This window comes from Balaenoptera physalus, assembly GCF_965194825.1.
Source record: "Balaenoptera physalus genome assembly, chromosome: 1".
Classification (NCBI taxonomy): Eukaryota; Metazoa; Chordata; class Mammalia; order Artiodactyla; family Balaenopteridae; genus Balaenoptera; species Balaenoptera physalus.
This window is the reverse complement of record NC_138882.1, coordinates 153,317,772-153,336,293: the sequence shown is the minus strand read 5'-3', so window position 1 is coordinate 153,336,293 and position 18,522 is coordinate 153,317,772. Positions and strand designations below refer to the sequence as shown.

General features: G+C 41.1%; 1 protein-coding gene and 1 pseudogene across 4 annotated transcripts in view; one reads left to right on the top strand and one right to left on the bottom strand.

Annotated features, from left to right (window-relative positions):
• EPS15 (epidermal growth factor receptor pathway substrate 15) overlaps positions 1-5,881 on the bottom strand; it is a 157,149-nt gene extending 151,268 nt beyond the window's left edge. The window contains exon 1 of one of the 3 annotated variants that reach the window (XM_082429174.1): positions 5,690-5,881. In XM_082429174.1, the coding sequence (XP_082285300.1) occupies positions 5,690-5,722 (33 nt within the window). In that variant the 5' untranslated portion in view covers positions 5,723-5,881. The remainder of the gene's footprint in view (positions 1-5,689) is intronic. The other 2 variants (XM_082429172.1, XM_082429173.1) reach the window with 2 other exon arrangements.
• Positions 1-18,522, top strand: part of LOC309645229 (SCAN domain-containing protein 3 pseudogene) — a 203,951-nt pseudogene that overhangs the window by 83,872 nt on the left and 101,557 nt on the right. The window lies entirely within an intron of this gene.

Below are 18,522 nucleotides of genomic sequence, written 5' to 3'. Positions count from 1 at the left end.
AGTCTAGCTTACTGATTATTGTGAAGATCAAATGAGAGAGCATAAAATGCTTCGTAAATTATAAAGCAGCACACAAAATTATAAATTAGTCCTCTGACTGAATTCTCCAAACCAATTGTGATAATAATTTTTATCATTCTTCTGGCCAATTTCTCTAAACCCAAACACGGGAATGTTTAAGATGAAATGTGAAGATAGATGCCATCTTAGAACACAAATTTTTACTTAACATATAGCTATTTATTTTTTTAATTGAAGTATAGTTGATATCAATATTACATATAGTTATTGATTTCAATGTAAAAGGGTGAATTTTCAAAAAAGTTGTCAAATAGAAATGCTAAGTTGGCTGATGACAGAAGAAATACATGCTCACTGTTGAAAAGAAGGTAAGTAAAAATTATAACCATGCTATCATAAAATCTTGGTGTTTTTTCTTCCAGTCTTTTTTCTATGATGCTTAAGTGGATTAGATTATTTGTCTAAATAAAATGTTTCCACTGTACTGTAATACAGCATTCAAATTACAACATCCCTCAGATTAACAAAAGCTCCTAATAAACATAATTTTTAATGAAGATATAATATTTTATCTTGTTGATGAGACTTCCACTACTTTAAAATGAACTTTTAGTATATGGGTTTGCCTAACGAACTCTGCCTAGATTAATTTTTCATTTATTTCTACCAATTCTCCAAATTACCCAGACCTCTATCAATGGATCTTCCCCCCCCACACACATACCTCCCTCTCCCACCCCTTCTCTCGCTTAAGCCATTTTCCTGATTTTGGTTTCCAGAGTTCCAATTTTATTAAGTCCAAAATTCACAAAACAAAGAAGCATATAACTGTGTTTAAAATTCCTTGAAGAGCAAGTAAAACACCTTAGATTGAGACCTTAAATTAGACTATTAGTGAGAGAGGAGATTAGAACTATGATTCGTTACTAAATAAAGATGCTCAATCTTTTTCTACTACATGTTAGTCTGTTATCATTGTTCTGTCTGCAAATAGAGTGAAAACAAAAGAATACACTCTATTGGACAAACCAACTGTTCCTAATTAATTTTAACTGTGACAGCTCCTCCCAAATGCTGAACATTCCAAGCCATTTTTGAAAACTGTTAAATACTGCTCAAGGAAACAAAGATTTCCTGAATATACTGGACTGTAATTGCAGGCAAAAAAGAAAAATATCATTATCGTGCCTTTCCCATAGTAGGAACTCAAATGGTTTGTCATGTTGAATAAATACTCCTTTTCTGCTTCTGAGAACATGTTGTAATTTTCACACTCTGCCCTGTATTTACCATCATAACTGTTAAACCAGACCGCAAAGGTGATACCCATAGTAACACATACTGTCTACTTTAATTGAAAATAAACACCAAAAACTGAAATTATGGGAGATTTTTTTCCCTCCAATTTCCAAATTTTCTGTAATGCAGTTTTATCACTCTTGCAATTTAAAAACAGCATTAAAAAAAAAGTATCCTTATAGCATGTATTGTTTTTGATCAAATATTAAGATTGTTTTAATTAAGTCCCATTCTAAAGGCTTTTTTATTATTAAAAAAAAGAATCCTTGCTAAATTAAAACAAGAAAACTTCAGCATAAAGCTGAACTGATGGATGATTATTTAAAATACTCATATTATGCCATCTTTCAGTAAAACAAAACCTTCCTCATCACCAAGAGCAGTACTTGCGCACCCACAATTGTACTGTCAAGAAACCATGAAAGGTACTGGAGATTCAGAGGCAAAAGATAATGCTTCCATACTCAAGAAGTTTAGTACCTAATTAGGAAAACAAGGCATATACTGAAAAAAAGAATAAAAAATACAAGGGAGCAATGGATACGCCGAGCATGTAGTACACAGAGAAGTACAGTGGACAGATTTTGAAGTCCTACAGACTTTGGTTCAAATCTTAGATCTATCACTTACTAATTTACGTAAATTATTTCCCTCATTTGTAAAATGGAGTGTTAGGTTAAGTGAAGTAAAATTCTTGGCATACAGTAACACCCAAAGGGAAGCTAATAGTATTATTATCATTATTATTAGAGATACAGCCTTAAGGAAGAAATGGGCAATCAGCAAAGTTTAAAAAGAGGAAGCATTAATATTTTTTTGTAATCTACCACCATAAGCAAAAATCACAAGATCTTTCTCACTCAAGTTTTACTTCTTATTGACAAGAATAGAATACCTAGCGAAGAAAATTAAAATTAAAAAACACTAAGGCTGGACTTCCCTGGTGGCGCAGTGGTTAAGAATCCACCTGCCAATGCAGGGGACACGGGTTCGACCCCTGGGCCGGGAAGATCCCACATGCTGCAAAGCAACTAAACCCGTGCGCCACAACTACTGAGCCTGCGCTCTAGAGCCCACGAGCCACAACTACTGAAGCCCACGCACCTAGAGCCCATGCTCCGCAACAAGAGAAGCCACCACAATGAGAAGCCCGCGCACTGAAACTAAGAGTAGCCCCCGCTCGCTGCAACTAGAGGAAGCCTGCATGCAGCAGCCAAGACCCAATGCAGCCAAAAATAAATAAGTAAATAAATTTATTTTTAAAAAAACCACTAAGGCTATATAGCACTAAAGTACCGTAGGAAAGTCACCACTAGATCTCCAAATCATAGAATATGATCTATAAAAAAGAATGTTCTTTGGAAAGGTCCTTAGATCCGCTAATTCAAACTCTCCAACTAGAATGTAAGCTCCATGTGTTTTTTGTCTCCAAGCTCCAAGAATTACCATCTATTTTGTTCATTAGTATATCCTCAGTACCTAGAATAATTCCTAGTACATAATAAATGGTCAGTACATATTTGTTGAATGAATATTAAAGCTAAGAAAACTGAGGCCTGGAGACTTAATGCCATACAGTTAGCTCCTGGCAGAGCTGGGAATGAAACTAACATTTCATTATTCTAATAGTCTATCCTGTCTAGAAGCTAGACCATGATAATTTACATAATTTATTTTGGTGGTTGGGGAGTTGGAGGGTTGGTTGGCAGGCAGGAGAAAGAGGAAGGAAAGAGTAAATTAAAATATTTTTCAGGTGTTTTTCCCCCAACTGTTAGTTTTGCTTAGTTGATAAAGGCAAAAAATTATACACAAGACAATCCCAGTACAGTGCATAGCACATAAAAGGTACTTAACAAATATTGGTTGAATGAATGAACCTACTCCAAAACTATTATCATCTCATGATCAGAGGCAGAAACTAACTTCAGCATCAGTTTAATCTTTGTAACTGTCATACAGCCCTTTAGAACTTTCAGCCATTCATAAGACAAACAGTTATTAATCACTTTCTTCCAGATGGGCACTGAGGGAAACAGATGAATTGAAAGATGTCCCTGCCTTGGAGGATCTCACTTGAGTATAGCTATGTCTAAATGTGTGCTGGGGCAGGGGGGAGATGGTGACATAAACAAATCAATAATGAATGTGAAACCAGGGTGCACTGTTATCTCAGTTTATTTGCCTCAAGCAGTTAAAAAATTAAATTAAAAAACACAAATCAGCGAAGTTTTTAAATAACAAGGAGGCACATTAGGCATATACTAACACTTGCGAAGTTTCTTTTTCCTGTGCCTTTACAATATACCTTATTGCCTCTTAATGTCTTAAAATCAAAATATTCTAAACTGACTTATTTGGCTATTCAATATATATGAACCATCAGTGTTTGTTCTCTTATATGTGAAATAATGAAGGATAATACTCCTGATTCAGTATTAACTTTGTGTAGATGTTAATATTTAAATATATAACCACAAGAACATATTTAAATTACTTAACTGTCTATAAAATTGACAGAGCCTGAAGAAAATATCCAGAGATGATAGTAAATAGAAACTGAAAACATGGTCTTACCCAAGGAGAGAATAAAGTATGCACACAATTAAGAAGCAAATCTACAGAAGTCCTCAGGGGAACAAAATCTTCAAGAGGGGAGAATTCCCGCTGGAATTGGCCAAAAGAGCCAGAAAGCAACAGCCTGCCAACAGGATCTTGCTTAATGCATATCACTAACTAGACTTAAAAAGTGAACACCCAAAAGTCAATGTTGTCATTCCCCGAATCTGAGTTTTCAGGAGGACCCTTCCAAAGAGATTCGCTACCAAGATTAAATCACCATTTTCCAAGTATTCTTCCCCAATATCTGCTTGTCAAAATAGGATGAGCAACACCAAATAAACTGGGAAAGAAACAGACTTCACTTATGAAGCTGAAAATTCCTGCAAGCCGAAGTTAGTTATGCTAACTGAGGCACAAGTTATTAACGTGATTCCTGGTTCCTGGGGAGAACATTTTTCACTCAGTATCTCTATCCTTGAATGCTAGGCAAAAGACCCCCAAAGTCTCTTGATCCCAACACAGGAAACTCTCCCGCCCCAATGTATAACCTATCCCAGTGTTCTGCCTTAGATGCCCTGACGAATCCAGGCCAAGGAGACCACAAGGTGGCGGGGAGATACTACAGGGCAGGCAGGAAGGCTGGGGTGGGCCCCAACGGAGAAGTCCATGGCCACCAGCTCTGCAGAGAACAGGCTGAGAAGGTGAGGCTGGGGTGGTGGTCAAAAGCGGGAAGGGACTGACAGGTGCACATCCCCCTCACCATTCAGGACATCACGGGAAGATTACAATTGGCTTTCTTTACAGAGAGGGAGGAACAAGGCTCCCAGAGTGATGCTGAGCGGTCTTCTGGGAAGCACGAGGACTGACTCTGAAGGAAGCAGAATGGCAAGAGAAAAGACCCTGAGAACAGGTTTTGGTGAAGATTCCCCCAGTACACGTGACCTCTTACGTCCTTCCCAGCACCAAGACTGGTGGGACCATCACACCTGTTCAAGGATGTTTCCCTGTTTTCCGCTTGGACAGCGATAGAGCCCACCGGGTAGGAGTGGTAGCAGAACTGAGGAGGAAAAGACTGAATCGGGGGATCTGACCCAGCAGGAAACCTGATCAGGAGGGGAAGAGGCTGAGTCCAGGAAGGGCTAGCAAGGTAAGTACGCGCTCTGGTAGAATGAGACTTATGTGGAAGAGAGACTGACTGGAGAAAACTGCTGGAGAAGGGTTTTCGTCGGACTCCGCTGGGAAAAGGCCGGTTTAGAGAGGAAAGACTAGCTGGGAGGCGACCCTGAGCGCCTGGCTCAGGAAGGTGACTCTGCCTGTCCCGAGGGCGAGCCTCGTGTGGGGCAAGGGCTGACCCGAGGATGAGGCTGATCCGCGAGAGCTCAACAGGAGCTCACCTGGGGTGCTTCTGGCCTGGAAGGAGGAAACTTCCTGGGTGGGTGAAGGCAAACTGGAGTGAGAGGAGCGGGCACACACCAAGCAAGGCGGGGGGCACGGCGGGGTCGGGAGGAGGGGGCGCCGCGTGGGGCGGGGCTGCGGCGCCGACCGGCCGGGGCGGGGTCGCGGCTGCCGCGGTTGAGCTGCCGTCTCGGGATGGCGTCCTCACCCAGTCACACTCACACTCTCACACACACACACACACACACACACACACACACGTACACACACTCACACGCGCGCGCGCTCGCTCTCAGTATCGGCCGCCCCGCCAGGGGCGGAGAGAAACTGCCCAGGTCGGTGAACCATAGGACGGTGGGGGAGGGGGCCGGGGACACCGGCCGTCCGAGCCAGGCGGACTGGCGGGTGGCGTTACCTGTGTCAGAGAGAGCTGGGCCGCCGCAGCCATGGTGTTTCCATCATGCACGGGAGGGGAAGGAAGGACGGGCTGACGGGGGCTCGGGGCGGGGAAGAGGCGGAGGGAGCAGCCGGAGGCGAGGCCCGGGCGGGCAGGCGGGCGTCTCCCCTAACTTCGACAACTTCCCTCCTCTCTCCCGCCCCGCCCCGCCTGGCCCCGCCCATCCCCGCCCCGCCCGGCCCCGCCCGGCCCCGCCCCCTGGGCGCAGGCCGCGGCGGCCCCCAAATCCTGGCGCCGGAGGTTTTGCCGCCGGACTGGAGCCTGCCGCTGGGGCCACCTGAGAAAACCCGGAGCGGAGATGAAATTAAGTCGCACGAGCTGTGGAGGCAGAGACAACTCCAGATTGTCCTGAGAACTTTAAGCAAGTCACCTACCCACTCTAAGCTTCTGCTTCGGAAGAATTATACCCAAAGTCCAAGTTGTTTGTGAGAACTAAATGAGATAATGACCGGAAATAATAGTGGTACTTTACATATGCCAGAATCTGTGCTGGACGCTTTATTTTTAAATTGTATAAGTGAAGGAACTGAGACATAAATAAGTTGTTCAAATTAGGAAACTGAAACACAAATATGTGTCATACGTAAAGTCATAAAGCTGATTAGATAGCTGGTGGATTAGAATCCAGGTCAGACTCCAATACTTTTCATTTTAACCATCGGCTATTAGGGGGTGATATCGAAAGAGAAGACTCTTAAATGAAAATCTAGGTGGGAAGGGGAAAGAATACTCTCCTAGCCCACTTGCTGCCTACCATACTCAGACTGTTCAATAAAAAAGCTCAGCACTCCAACTCCTCCCTTAGTCCACCTGGCAAACCCCTCCTACTTTCTCAAGACACAACTCAAGTATCACCTCCTTTGCAAAACATCTCCTGACCTCCCAAGTCGGAGTTACACACTCTTCTTTTTAACATTTCTTCTCTACCTTATGAAGTCATCATCACTCTAATGACTTTACATCTGTCTACCCACTAGACTGAGAGCCCCTCAATGGCAAGGACTGTTGCTGATATATTTCTATATCCTCAGACACTAGAATGTGTTATGTACTCAGTACAAGGCCTTAGTTCCTGCCAAGTTAAACATAACACAGCCTACACTTTCTCATGCTGCCTTCTTCAGTTGAAATAACCAATCAGTTACTTGAAATCCTCATCCTTAAAGGCTTGGCTTATATGCCACCTACTTCAAGAAACCTTCTAGGAAATTCCACCCCACCTCTTAGTTGCTCTGATATGATCCTTACACTCTGCCTTGTTTTTAAGAGTTAGTTGAGGGCTTTTCTATACCCCCACTAGATTGTAAAATCCATGAGAATAGAGGGCTGACTCACAACTACATCCCTCTCACAATCTGGCCTAGCACAGAGTAGGCCTCAATAAACGTCTTTGCCCGGAATGGGTCTTCCTTTCTCAGTCATGTTGGCTTCCCACAACGACAAACCATAGCTCTATCAGGCCCACACCCCTGTTAGCATTCTTGTAGTAGTGCCCGTTTGACACACAAGGAGGGCCAACTGAACAAGGCCAAGGATGGAGTTAGCCCCATGTAAGGTTTTAGACCTTTACCACCACAGGCAAACCATCCCAGAAATGCCCTCAGAAATTCCTGACTGTACTCAGACCCCATTTTTACAAGGTCCAGCCAACGAAGAGCCAGCCATGCAGGTCTGGTGAGCAACAACTTACTCAAGAGAGTCTCCTTTGGCCTCTTTTTGCTGTTATTCTTTTTAACTTAAGGGAGAAGGGGAAATAATGTTTTAAATTACTCCTTTTCCACCTGGTACATTTATCAGCTATAACCACCACTGATGTTTCTACTTTAATTTTCTAATTTATATTATCACTTTTGAACTTAACAACTATGAAAGGTAGTAATCATCATACCCACTTTACTGATGAGGTAACTGAAGGTCATAGACAAGAAGTGATTTTCCCAAGGTTATACAGCCAATAACCAAAGCAGTATACCATAGTGGAATAAACAGGGCTTGGACATCAGAAACATCTAGGTTCCAATCCTGTCTCAACTATTTACTACTTGTACAACCTTAGGGTTATTGTGAGGATGAATGAGATAACATATATGGAAATACCTAAAGATGTAGCTACATGGATTTAGTTAAGAAATCTTAAAGTCATGGAATAAATTGCTACTGGGAGTACAAATTCGCTTGCTATTCAAGGAGACTCCTCCAAACCATATTAGAGCAGGTTTGGGCCTTGGTTAAAATAATAATAATGATAATCAGACCCCTAAGCAAGGGAAGACTACTTGTATGGGAATTGCCCCAGGCTCCTTTCCAGACCACCAATAATTTGTATTGGCTTCCTTCTTTGCTCATTGGTTCTGGTTTAAATTAAAAACTTGACATAGTGGGGGGATGGGAGTGATGGTCCAAACTCCGGAAAAGGCCTAGAACTTCCGGGACTGGATGTTTTTTTAGATGGCACACCAATGAGAGTTTGCAAATTCATGTCCCAGATCTCATCAAAGCACTGGGTCATATCCCAGATGTATTTTAGGAGGGTAAAATGTAGCTAATGGAAGATATGTTATGATCTAATTCACTGTAAAACGAATGAGCTTCATGGAGCAGACAAAAAGGACTTATCTGTTTTTTGTGGGGCAACTTAATGTCTCTGGGTCTGTAAGCTTCATATTCTTCATGTGTACATTGGAGATAATAATACCTACCTTGTAGGGATGGCGTAAGGACTAGAAATCATGCATAAATGTCTTATCAAAGAGCCTGGCCTGAAATGGGTGTTCAGTAAGTGGCAGCTATTAATATAAGGATACCATTCTTTTTTTTTTTTTTCTTGATGTGGACCATTTTTAAAGTCTTTATTGAGTTTGTTACAGTATTGCTTCTGTTTTTTTTTATGGTTTGGTTTTTTGGCCACGAGGCATGTGGAATCTTAGCTCCTCCACCAGGGATTGAACCCGCACCCTCTGTGGTGAAGTCTTAACCGCTGGACCACCAGGGAAGTCCCTATAAGGATACCATTCTTCAACATCACCATTTAACTCTCTACCTGTCAAACAACCCTCCAATTACTAAGTCAGTTTTGCAGATACATTAACTATTAGAAAGGAATGCTTTGAACAGCTGACACATATATCCCTGTCATTGTTTCTCTAGGTAAAGTTGTGTGCGATGACTTACTTCTGGATACTGATAGCCAACAATTGCTGCCTTAACATACATTATTTCATTTAATCCTCACTATAGGGGTTATTTAATTTTATTATACAGAAGAGGAATTTGTCCAAATTCATAGTGACAAGGCTAGGAATTATACATAGGTGTTCTGACTCAAATGTGCTTTTTACTAGGGCATGTTGCTGGTGTCCTGCAGACATTGATCACTCCCGAGAAGACTTCATAATATGGAGCTTTTGACCATGGAAAGCTGAAGATGAGGCTATGGATTTATAGTAACCCTAAACCCAAGATGATCTTGAAGAAGAGAACTTAGATCATGAACAGCTTTGTCATCAGCCTGTCTTTCCATCTTTCTATCCTACTCTAACTCCACACCCCCTCCCCAGTCCATCCTTAAGAGAAACCACAGCTACTTTTATTTCTTTATTTTCCAACTTTGGGAGGTGACTGTCATATCAGCTCTTCATGAACACTGCATGTCTGTGATGTCAGCTTTTAGAAATGCAGGCTGATTGATCGAAACTATGGGGGAAAAAAACCTGTGAGGAGCCCTCTGCGTATACAAAGAACCAGTTTATTGGCATGAGACTTTGAGAAAGGCCTTCTATATAAATAGTGCTAAGCTACAAAAAAAGAAAAAAAAATTATACTACAATTGTCATGGTAATCTGGAGCTCATGCTTCCAAGCTGCTGGTTTCATAAATATAGCCCATTATTGTTCATGTTTGCCCAGGGCAGAAAAAATATGTGAGGCTGCACAATAACAACAATTGTGCTACACAAATAACTGTCCCTGTGCCAGGGACTGGAAAGAACAAGCAGTAAGAGATTTTTAAATGCCACACACACCCAGGGTGTGATAGCACAGTTCAAAATTGTCGTCATTGCTAATTTTTCAGGGCAAGGGGGTGTCCTGAGAAGAGCCTGAATTTAGAACTGGGAAGACCCAGCTTAGTCCGACTTCCTAATTTTGTGGCCTTGGACAAGTCAAAGAACTATACCAAGCCATGGTTTCCTCTCCTTTAAATTGAAGGTAATAATAACACCTACCCGATAGTGCTATTATGATGATTAAACGAGGTTTCATGTGAAAGCAGTTAGCCTGATACCTGGCACACAGCAGACACTACATAAGCGTTAGCTCCTTTTGCTTCCTACTGGAGAATATTTAGGATTTAAGAAGCCAGAAACAAAATAGAAATCATTTTTAAAGATCTTCAGTGAGACCAATAAAGGAACCTGAATGTTGAAAAAAAAAAAAAGGCCTACCTTAAAGTTTTTTTGAATAAAATTTATTCATTTATTAGTAATGTTTATTGAGTTCTGTAGAGTAAGGGAGATTATTACATTTACGTCCCCAAAGTTCCACTGGCTTGTAACAAGCAAGCAAATACAGTTTTACACTTGTCCTATTTCCTTCCTTTTTCTTTCTTCTTTTCTTTTTTTTTTTTTCCTTTCCTTATGAAGGGTCCCGGAAGCTATATGAAACAAAAAGAACACCATGGGAAAGAAAATATCTACACTCAAGGCTGCAGGTCCTTTCATCTGCAGATTTCAAAGAATTGTCTCCATCACTAATTACAAGTCCTGCTTTAACATGGGGGAATGCTGAGACATCATCAAATTAAGAAGCTTGCCCTAAATCACAAGGCAAGTCTGCAGATGGGCTACAGACAGAACAAAGCTGTCCTGTTTGCCAGCCTTGGGCTCTAAAGTAGGGCACATGAAGGTCAACAGAGGCTTCAATTAATGAGGAGAAAAGTTTGGGGAATTCTGATTCTGTACCTTTGAATTATTGCAGTGACAAGAGCAGGGGCTTTAGAGTAAAATTTGACTTCAAGTCTCAGCTCAGCCCATTACTAAATATGTAACCTCAGTGAAATCATAAATTAAGTCTTAGTTTCCTTCTCTGTAAAATGGGGATATTAACTCCTACTTCTAAGGGTTTGGGGTAAGTCAAATGATGCAACTTTTGTGAAAGACCTAGCACAGTGTCCTGCTCTTAGAAGGTTCATGTACATGGAGAAAGCTAAGATACCCCACATGCACACATAATGACAAATAGACAACTGTTTCAATCAAAGATTTTCTAAGCCACAATCACAGTTGTGTCTCAGTGTAAAACGATGACTGTGTATTGAACATCTCATAACACAAATAGAGGATGCCTTGTTCAGGCCTTCATTGCTCTTCTTCTTTGATTCTGTGCTTTCTTTCATAGCCCACATCCAAACTATCAGCAAGTTTTGCTAGCTCAACCTCCAGTATATATCTGAAATTCCAATTCTATTTTCAAAATATATTCCAGATCTGACCATTTCTCAGTATCTTCACTGCCACCATCACCTTTTTCCTAGACCACTGCTAAAGCTCCTTAACTAATCTCCCCAATTTCATGTTTGCACCTACGTCTGTTATCCTTATAATAGACAGAGTGATCTTTTTAAAATGTTCATTAGATCTTATCATTTCCCTGTTTAAAACCCTCCAGGGACTTCTCATCAAACCCCTGACCATTGACCTACAACAGAGCCAGGTCTTTCCAGGTGAAGTATGTGTCAACAAAGCACAGAAGAACAAGTATGTTCTGGGCATGTTGAGATGTTTGGTGGGATGGAGCATGGTGGGGATGGGAGAGGGAGGAACTAGCAGAGGAAGATGCAGGAGGGAATTTTAGGAAATACCCAGAGGGAATCATGGCTGGGCCAGAAGAGGCTTAGAGAAATGCGTCTGTCTGGAGATTCTCAGAGATGCAAAATCACCACTGGAAGCAAATGGGACAATTATTGTTTTGTGTTGATAGTATTTTCAAATCTAGTGGCCTTGATTTTTTAAAAGCACAATCAGGAACCTATTTTATCCTTCCAAAAGGAAGTCAAGTTTATAGGCCAGGAACCCTAACATCAGGACAGTGGTTAAGAGGATGTCTCAAATCAGACAAATTTGAGATTGAATCAAGGTCTCCACTTAAGCTATAATACCATGGACAAGTTATGGAAAGTCTTCGAGCCTCAGTTTTATGCAAACTGTATCAGAGTGATTAAGAAAATTAAATAGTTGATGCTTATAAAGCACTTTGCACAGTGTCTGGCACATGGGAATGGGAATAAGTGCCCTACAAATGGGGACTATCACATTATGGTTATGACAATGATGATTAAGGATTTGATTATCTTTATAACAGTCCCGTGTTCATTAGTTTTACTGATAAACACTGTCTCACCCCTAACAGAGATCTGAAGTAAGTCTGTCAAATTTTAAAAATCTGAGGAGACTGTCCCAATTCACAGCAACATTTGGTACTAAGAGACAAAAAAGAGCACATACTTGCACTGGAGACACTATCCACTCTGTCCCCCAGTCCAGAAAATCAAAATATGTAAATAGAATGGTAGCATCATATTTGCATTTAACTGTATATAAATGTAATTATACACCCTCAGTGCTCAGTGTTCGAGAGGGTATTTTGTTGTTATTTTCAATATTGTCTCTATATGCAAGTCAAAGATTTCAGATGATGTTCAACCAAAGAAGAAGTATAAGACTTGTAACTGAAAACTACAAAAACATCATTGAAAGAAATTAAAGAAGACCTAAATAAATGGAAACACTTCTCAGGTTCATGGATTAGAAAACTTAGTATTCCCTAAACTGATCTACAGATTCAAGGCAAGTCCTATCAGAATTTCACCTAACTTCTTTGCAGAAACTAACAATTCTAAAATTTCTATGGAATTGCAAGGGACTCAATCTTGAAAATGAAGAACAGAGTTGGAAGACTCATAATTCCTGATTTCAAACTTACCATAAAAGTACAGTAATCAAGTTAGTGTGGTACTGGCATAAGGGGAGACATATAAATCAATGGAATAGAATTGAGACTTCAAAAATAAGCCCGTACATTTATGGTCCATTGATTTTCCACAGGATTGCCAAGACAATTCAAGTTGGGGGAAGAATAGTCTTTTCAACAAATGGTACTGGGACAACTGGATGTCCACACGCAAAAGAATGAAGTTAAGGAATTCCCTGGCGGTCCAGTGGTTAGGACTCCGTTCTTCCACTGCAGGGGGCAGGAGTTTGATCCCTGGAACTAAGATCCCTCATGCTACGCAGCGCAACCAAACAAACAAACAAAAAGAATAAATAAATAAATAAAACCACAAACAAACAAACAAAAAGAATGAAGTTAGGCTTCCTCCTCATACCATATACAAAAACCAACTCAAAATAGATCATTGATGCAAATGTAAGACTATAAAACTCTAAGAAGAAAAACATAGATGTAAATCTTCATGACTTTGAATTAGGCAATGATTTCTTAGATGTAACACCAAAAGCATAAGCAGCAAAAGGAAAATAGGTAAATTGAATTTCATCAAAATTTAAAACTTTTGTGTTTCAAAGGACACCATCAAGAAAGTGAAAAGACAATCCAAGGAATGGGAGGAAATATTTGCAAATCATATATCTGATAAGTGGACTATCCAGAATATATGAAGAACTCTTACAACTCAACCAATTGAAAATGGGTAAAAGATTTGAGTCAATATTTCTCCAAAGAATATATACAAATGGCCGAAAAGTGCACAAAAAGATGCTCAACATCATTACTCATTTGGGAAATACAAATCAAAACCACAATGAAATACTGCTTCACACCCACTAAAATGGCTATAATTTTAAAAATGGACAGTAACAACTGTATATCCACATGCAAAATAGTGATGTCGTTGAGATTGTTGCAATATTCAGTGTTGGTAAGGATGTGGAGAAATTGGATCCCTCATACATTGCTGGTGGATGTGTAAAATGGTACAGCCACTTTGGAAAACAATTTGGCAGTTCCTCAAAGAGTAAAACATAGAGTTACCATAGGCACCAACAATTCTATTCCTAGGTATATAGCTAACATAATTAAAAACGTAGTCACATAAAAACTTGTATATGAATGTTCCTAGTGGCATTATTCATAATAGCCAAAGATGGAAACAACCCAAATGCTCATCACTGATGAATAGATAAATACATGTGGTATAGCCATACAATGGAGTATTATTATTCGGCAATAAAAAAGAATGAACTACTGATACATGCTGCAACATGGATGAACACTGAAGGAAGGGAAAGAAGCCAGACACAAAAAACCACATATTGTATGAATCCATTTCTATGAAATGTCCAAAAAAGGCAAATCCATGGAGACAGAAAGTAGATTAGCAGTTGCCAGGAGCTGGGGGAAGGGGAAAAGAAGAGTGACTGCTAGTGGGTACAGGGTTTCTTTTTGGAGTGATGAAAATGTCCTGTAATTAGATAATGGTGATGGTTGTGCAACTCTGTGAGTACAGTAAAAACCACTTAACTGTACACACACACACACACACACACACACACACACGTCACTCTGGCTCTGTGTAAAGGATGGAACAGTGAGGGGCTTCCCTGGTGGTCCAGTGGTAAAGAATCTGCCTTACAGTGCAGGGGACGCTGGTTCGATCCCTGTCAGGGAACTAAGATCCCACATGCATTGGGGCAACTAAGCCCGCGCCACAATCACTGAGCTCGTGCTCCTCAATTAGAGCCCACGTGCTGCAAACTACAGAGCCCACGCGACCTGGAGCCTGCGCGCAGCAGCTAGAGAGAAGCCCGGGCACCACAACAAAGAGCCCGCGCGCCTCAACGAAAGATCCCACATGCCTCAACGAAGATATCCTGCGTGCTGCAACTAAGACCCGACGAAGCCAAAAATAAATAAATTAATTAAACCAAAAAAAGGATAGAGCAGTGGGGTCAAGGATGGAGGCTTTAGAGATCCTGGTAAGAGTTATTGGAGAGGGCTTCCCTGGGGGTGCAGTGGTTGAGAATCTGCCTGTCAATGCAGGGGACACGGGTTCGAGCCTGGTCTGGGAAGATCCCACATGCCGCGGAGCAACTAGGCCCGTGAGCCACAACTACTGAGCCTGCGCGTCTGGAGCCTGTGCTCCGCAACGAGAGGCCATGATAGTGAGAGGCCCGCGCACCGCGATGAAGAGTGACCCCTGCTTGCCGCAACTGGAGAAAGCCCTCGCACAGAAACGAAGACCCAACACAGCCAAAAATAAATAAATAAATTTTAAAAAAAAGTTATTGGAGAGAGGCAGAGGCAGTGGTGATACACTTAAGAAGACTGATTGCAGGGATATAGAGAAGGCAGTATACCACAGTGGTTAAAGTTGTGGGCTTTAAAGGAAGACACACCTTAATTCCAACCTCAGCTCTGCCACTTATGAGTTGTGTGATTTAAGGTTAGTTCCTTAACCTATCTGAACCTCAGTTCCCTCATTTATAAAATGGAGGAGATAAAAGTAGATCTACCTTGTAGGGTTATCATGAGGACTTGTTCATTTATTTTAAAAATAGTTATTGAGTCTACTATGTGCTAGGCACTGTTCTAGGTACTGAGGATACAACAGTAAACAAAACAAACAAAACTCTGCCTTCATGCAGCTTATATTTCAATGGGGGAAGAGTGACAATTATATAAACTATATATAAAATTATAAATAAATAAATAATATATATTTATAAATATAATTTATAAATCATATTTTCTCCTTATTTACTTATGATTGTATACATATATACACATACCTATGAATATGTATATATATAATCATAAGTTGACAGGAGAAAAATATATTTGGGAAGGAAGAAAGATAGATGGGAGCTTATATGAGCTTATATGGGAGAGGCTGAGAGTCTAAGGGTGGTCAGAAAAGTCCTCATGGATAAGGAAACATTTGAGAAAAGACTTAAAGTAAGAGACTGACCAAGAGTATATCTAGGATGGGTGGCAATCAAGGTAAAAAGAACAGCAGATGCAAGTGTGGTAGCTAGAAGGGGATATGGAGTCAGGAGAGATTTTGTTTTTTAAGGTAAGAAATAACATAGCACTTTTTTAAGCTGATGGGATGATCCTTTGGAAAGTGAAGTATTAATTATGTAAGTAAGAGAGAGGATTGCTGGAGCAGAGAGGAAAGGATTGATTTTTAGAGTACCGAAGAGAGGACTGGGTATGCAGGCATGGATGCAGGTGGGTGAGCTATCTGCTGAGAGGGAAAAGAAAGCGGAAGGTGTCAGAAGTTTGAGGAAAGAAAAGGTATGAAATAATCATTTAGGGAAAGTGGGTGGACTTTTAAAATAAAATGATTCCCAGGTAGCACTAACGGCCCACATGAGGTTAGTGGTGATGAATTTTAAGAGTCCAGTTGATATAGTTGTGGGTTTTTCTTCATCCACTTTCCCAAAGGTGGAGAGTAAGTGAAGAGTTAGATTGTCCAGGGTAGGGATTTTGTGAAGCAAAATAACAAAGCAAGACGGGGCAGGAGAGGAGAGGACATATCAAGGGAATGATGATAACATTGGACCTTGGAAGTGAAGTGGATAAAAAGAGAAGTGAGAGGACATGAAATGGGTAAGGAATGGTGAACAGGTGTTAGGATCACTAGATTGTAGGGCCAAGGGGGGGAACCAAAGAACTGTTGGAGTAAGTGAGCTGGAAAGACAGGAAAGGTATAGAAAGATAAGAGAGATTATTGGTAGATTATTAATGAATGGAAACGATCCCTAAAATAATAGTAGTAGGGCTTCCCTGGTGGCACAGTGGTTAAGAATCCGCCTGCCAATGCAGGGGACACGGGTTCGAGCCCTGGTCCGGGAAGATCCCACATGCCACGGAGCAACTAAGCCTGTGCACCACAACTACTGAGCCTGTGCTCTAGATCCTGTGAGCCACAACTACTGAGCCCGCGTGCCACAACTACTGAAGCCCACATGCCTAGAGCCCATGCTCTGCAACAAGAGAAGGCACCGCAATAAGAAGCCCGTGCACCGCAACGAAGAGTAGGCCCCGCTCACCGCAACTAGAGAAAGCCGCGCACAGCAACAAAGAGCCAAAGCAGCCAAAAGTAAATAAATAAAATAAATAAATTTTTTAAAAATAGTAGTAGTAAGACCTCAAAGTGCTCACTATGTAGTGGGGAAGACAAGGCAGAATGAAATGAATGCTAAAGACAGGCACATGCAATGGCTGTAGCCAAAAAGAATCTTCAAGTAAGTGTGAGGGTCAGATAAAGGAATGCAGGCAAAGAAGGTGGCATTCGAGATGAGCCTCAAAATGGAGCAAGTATAGAGCATAGCCTGATATATCATAGCAGTTGTACCATGGCAGCGAGTGTTCAGGAAACAATGGCTGGAGCATGGGGTGGGAGCTAAAATGCCAGGCTAATGCCTGAACATTTTATGTAGGTAATAGTGACATTAGGGGCCTTCTATGTAATTGAGTCTACTTATTAGCGTGATATGAAGTCATATTGCTTTCTGTATTTTGATCAGTCTAAAGTCTTTCTTTTCCTTTATGTACTTAGGTCATATTTAGAGTTTTTACATTTCACTAGGATTTTCTGATTGTCCTTTTAAGATCACTTCCCCTCAAATGCACTGATACGGCTGTTTCTTTCCGAACAATGGACTGCTGCATGCCCATTCACTTTCTTTCCAATAGCCTTCAACTCCACCCCCCCAATGTTGGTAGGAAAGTCTGACAGTGATCCCTTATGGGTCTGAAGCTCCTGTGAGAAAGGTGTGGGAAATAGGCTGGATATGATCAGAATTATGCTGTCCAGAGCATTAGGACCGGTTGCAGCAGATAAGAGTGGAAGGCAAATTGTCATATTCTCCCAAGGTTGAGGAAGACGGAAGGGACACAGTCTCGCAACTGAGGTGTCACAATTTTTTCAGGAACTCAGTATCAATATCAATGATGGGGTCAGTCTCTTTGCAAGCTATATTTATGATGTCATTTGAAGATATCACAACATCTTTCTTCACAGACTAATCAGATAAATGTTGAAACCATTACCTTCTCTGTCATCGTAACTTTGGCCAAGTCCTTCCCCTCCTCTGGACCCAAGGTGCTATCTTTAAAAAGGGGGCTGCAGTCATCCTTCTCTAGGGTCCCTTCCAACTCTGACATGCTCTAAATTTTCCGTTATCATCTATTCTTTATTAAACTTGTGTGACAGGCGTTTTTCCAAGTATGAGACCCTCTCACCACTTCACTCCGCCTGCCAAACTCCTGTTATGAATTATGCTGGGCTTTTCTTCTGTAAAACATTTGCGAAAAGTTGTGCGTTACAGACGTAGAGAATGGACTTAACACGGGGAGGGGGAAGGGTAAGCTGGGACGAAGTGAGAGAGTGGCATGGACATATATACACTAAAAAATGTAAAAGAGATAGCTAGTGGGAAGCAGCTGCATAGCACAGGGAGATCAGCTCGGTGCTTTGCGACCACCTAGAGGGGTGGGATAGGGAGGGTGGGAGGGAGACGCAAGAGGGAGGAGATATGGGGATATATGTATACATACAGCTGATTCACTTTGTTATACAGCAGAAACTAACACACCATTGTAAAGCAATAATACTCCAATAAAGATGTTTAAAAAAAGAAAAGTTGTACGTTAGAAGGAGGTTTATTTCTTGTAACACATTTGAGAGAAAATCATGTAAAGGGCTTTGTTTTGTTCCAGCAGCTGAAACAATAAAACCATCAGAATGACATGCAGCATCATTTTGTACTG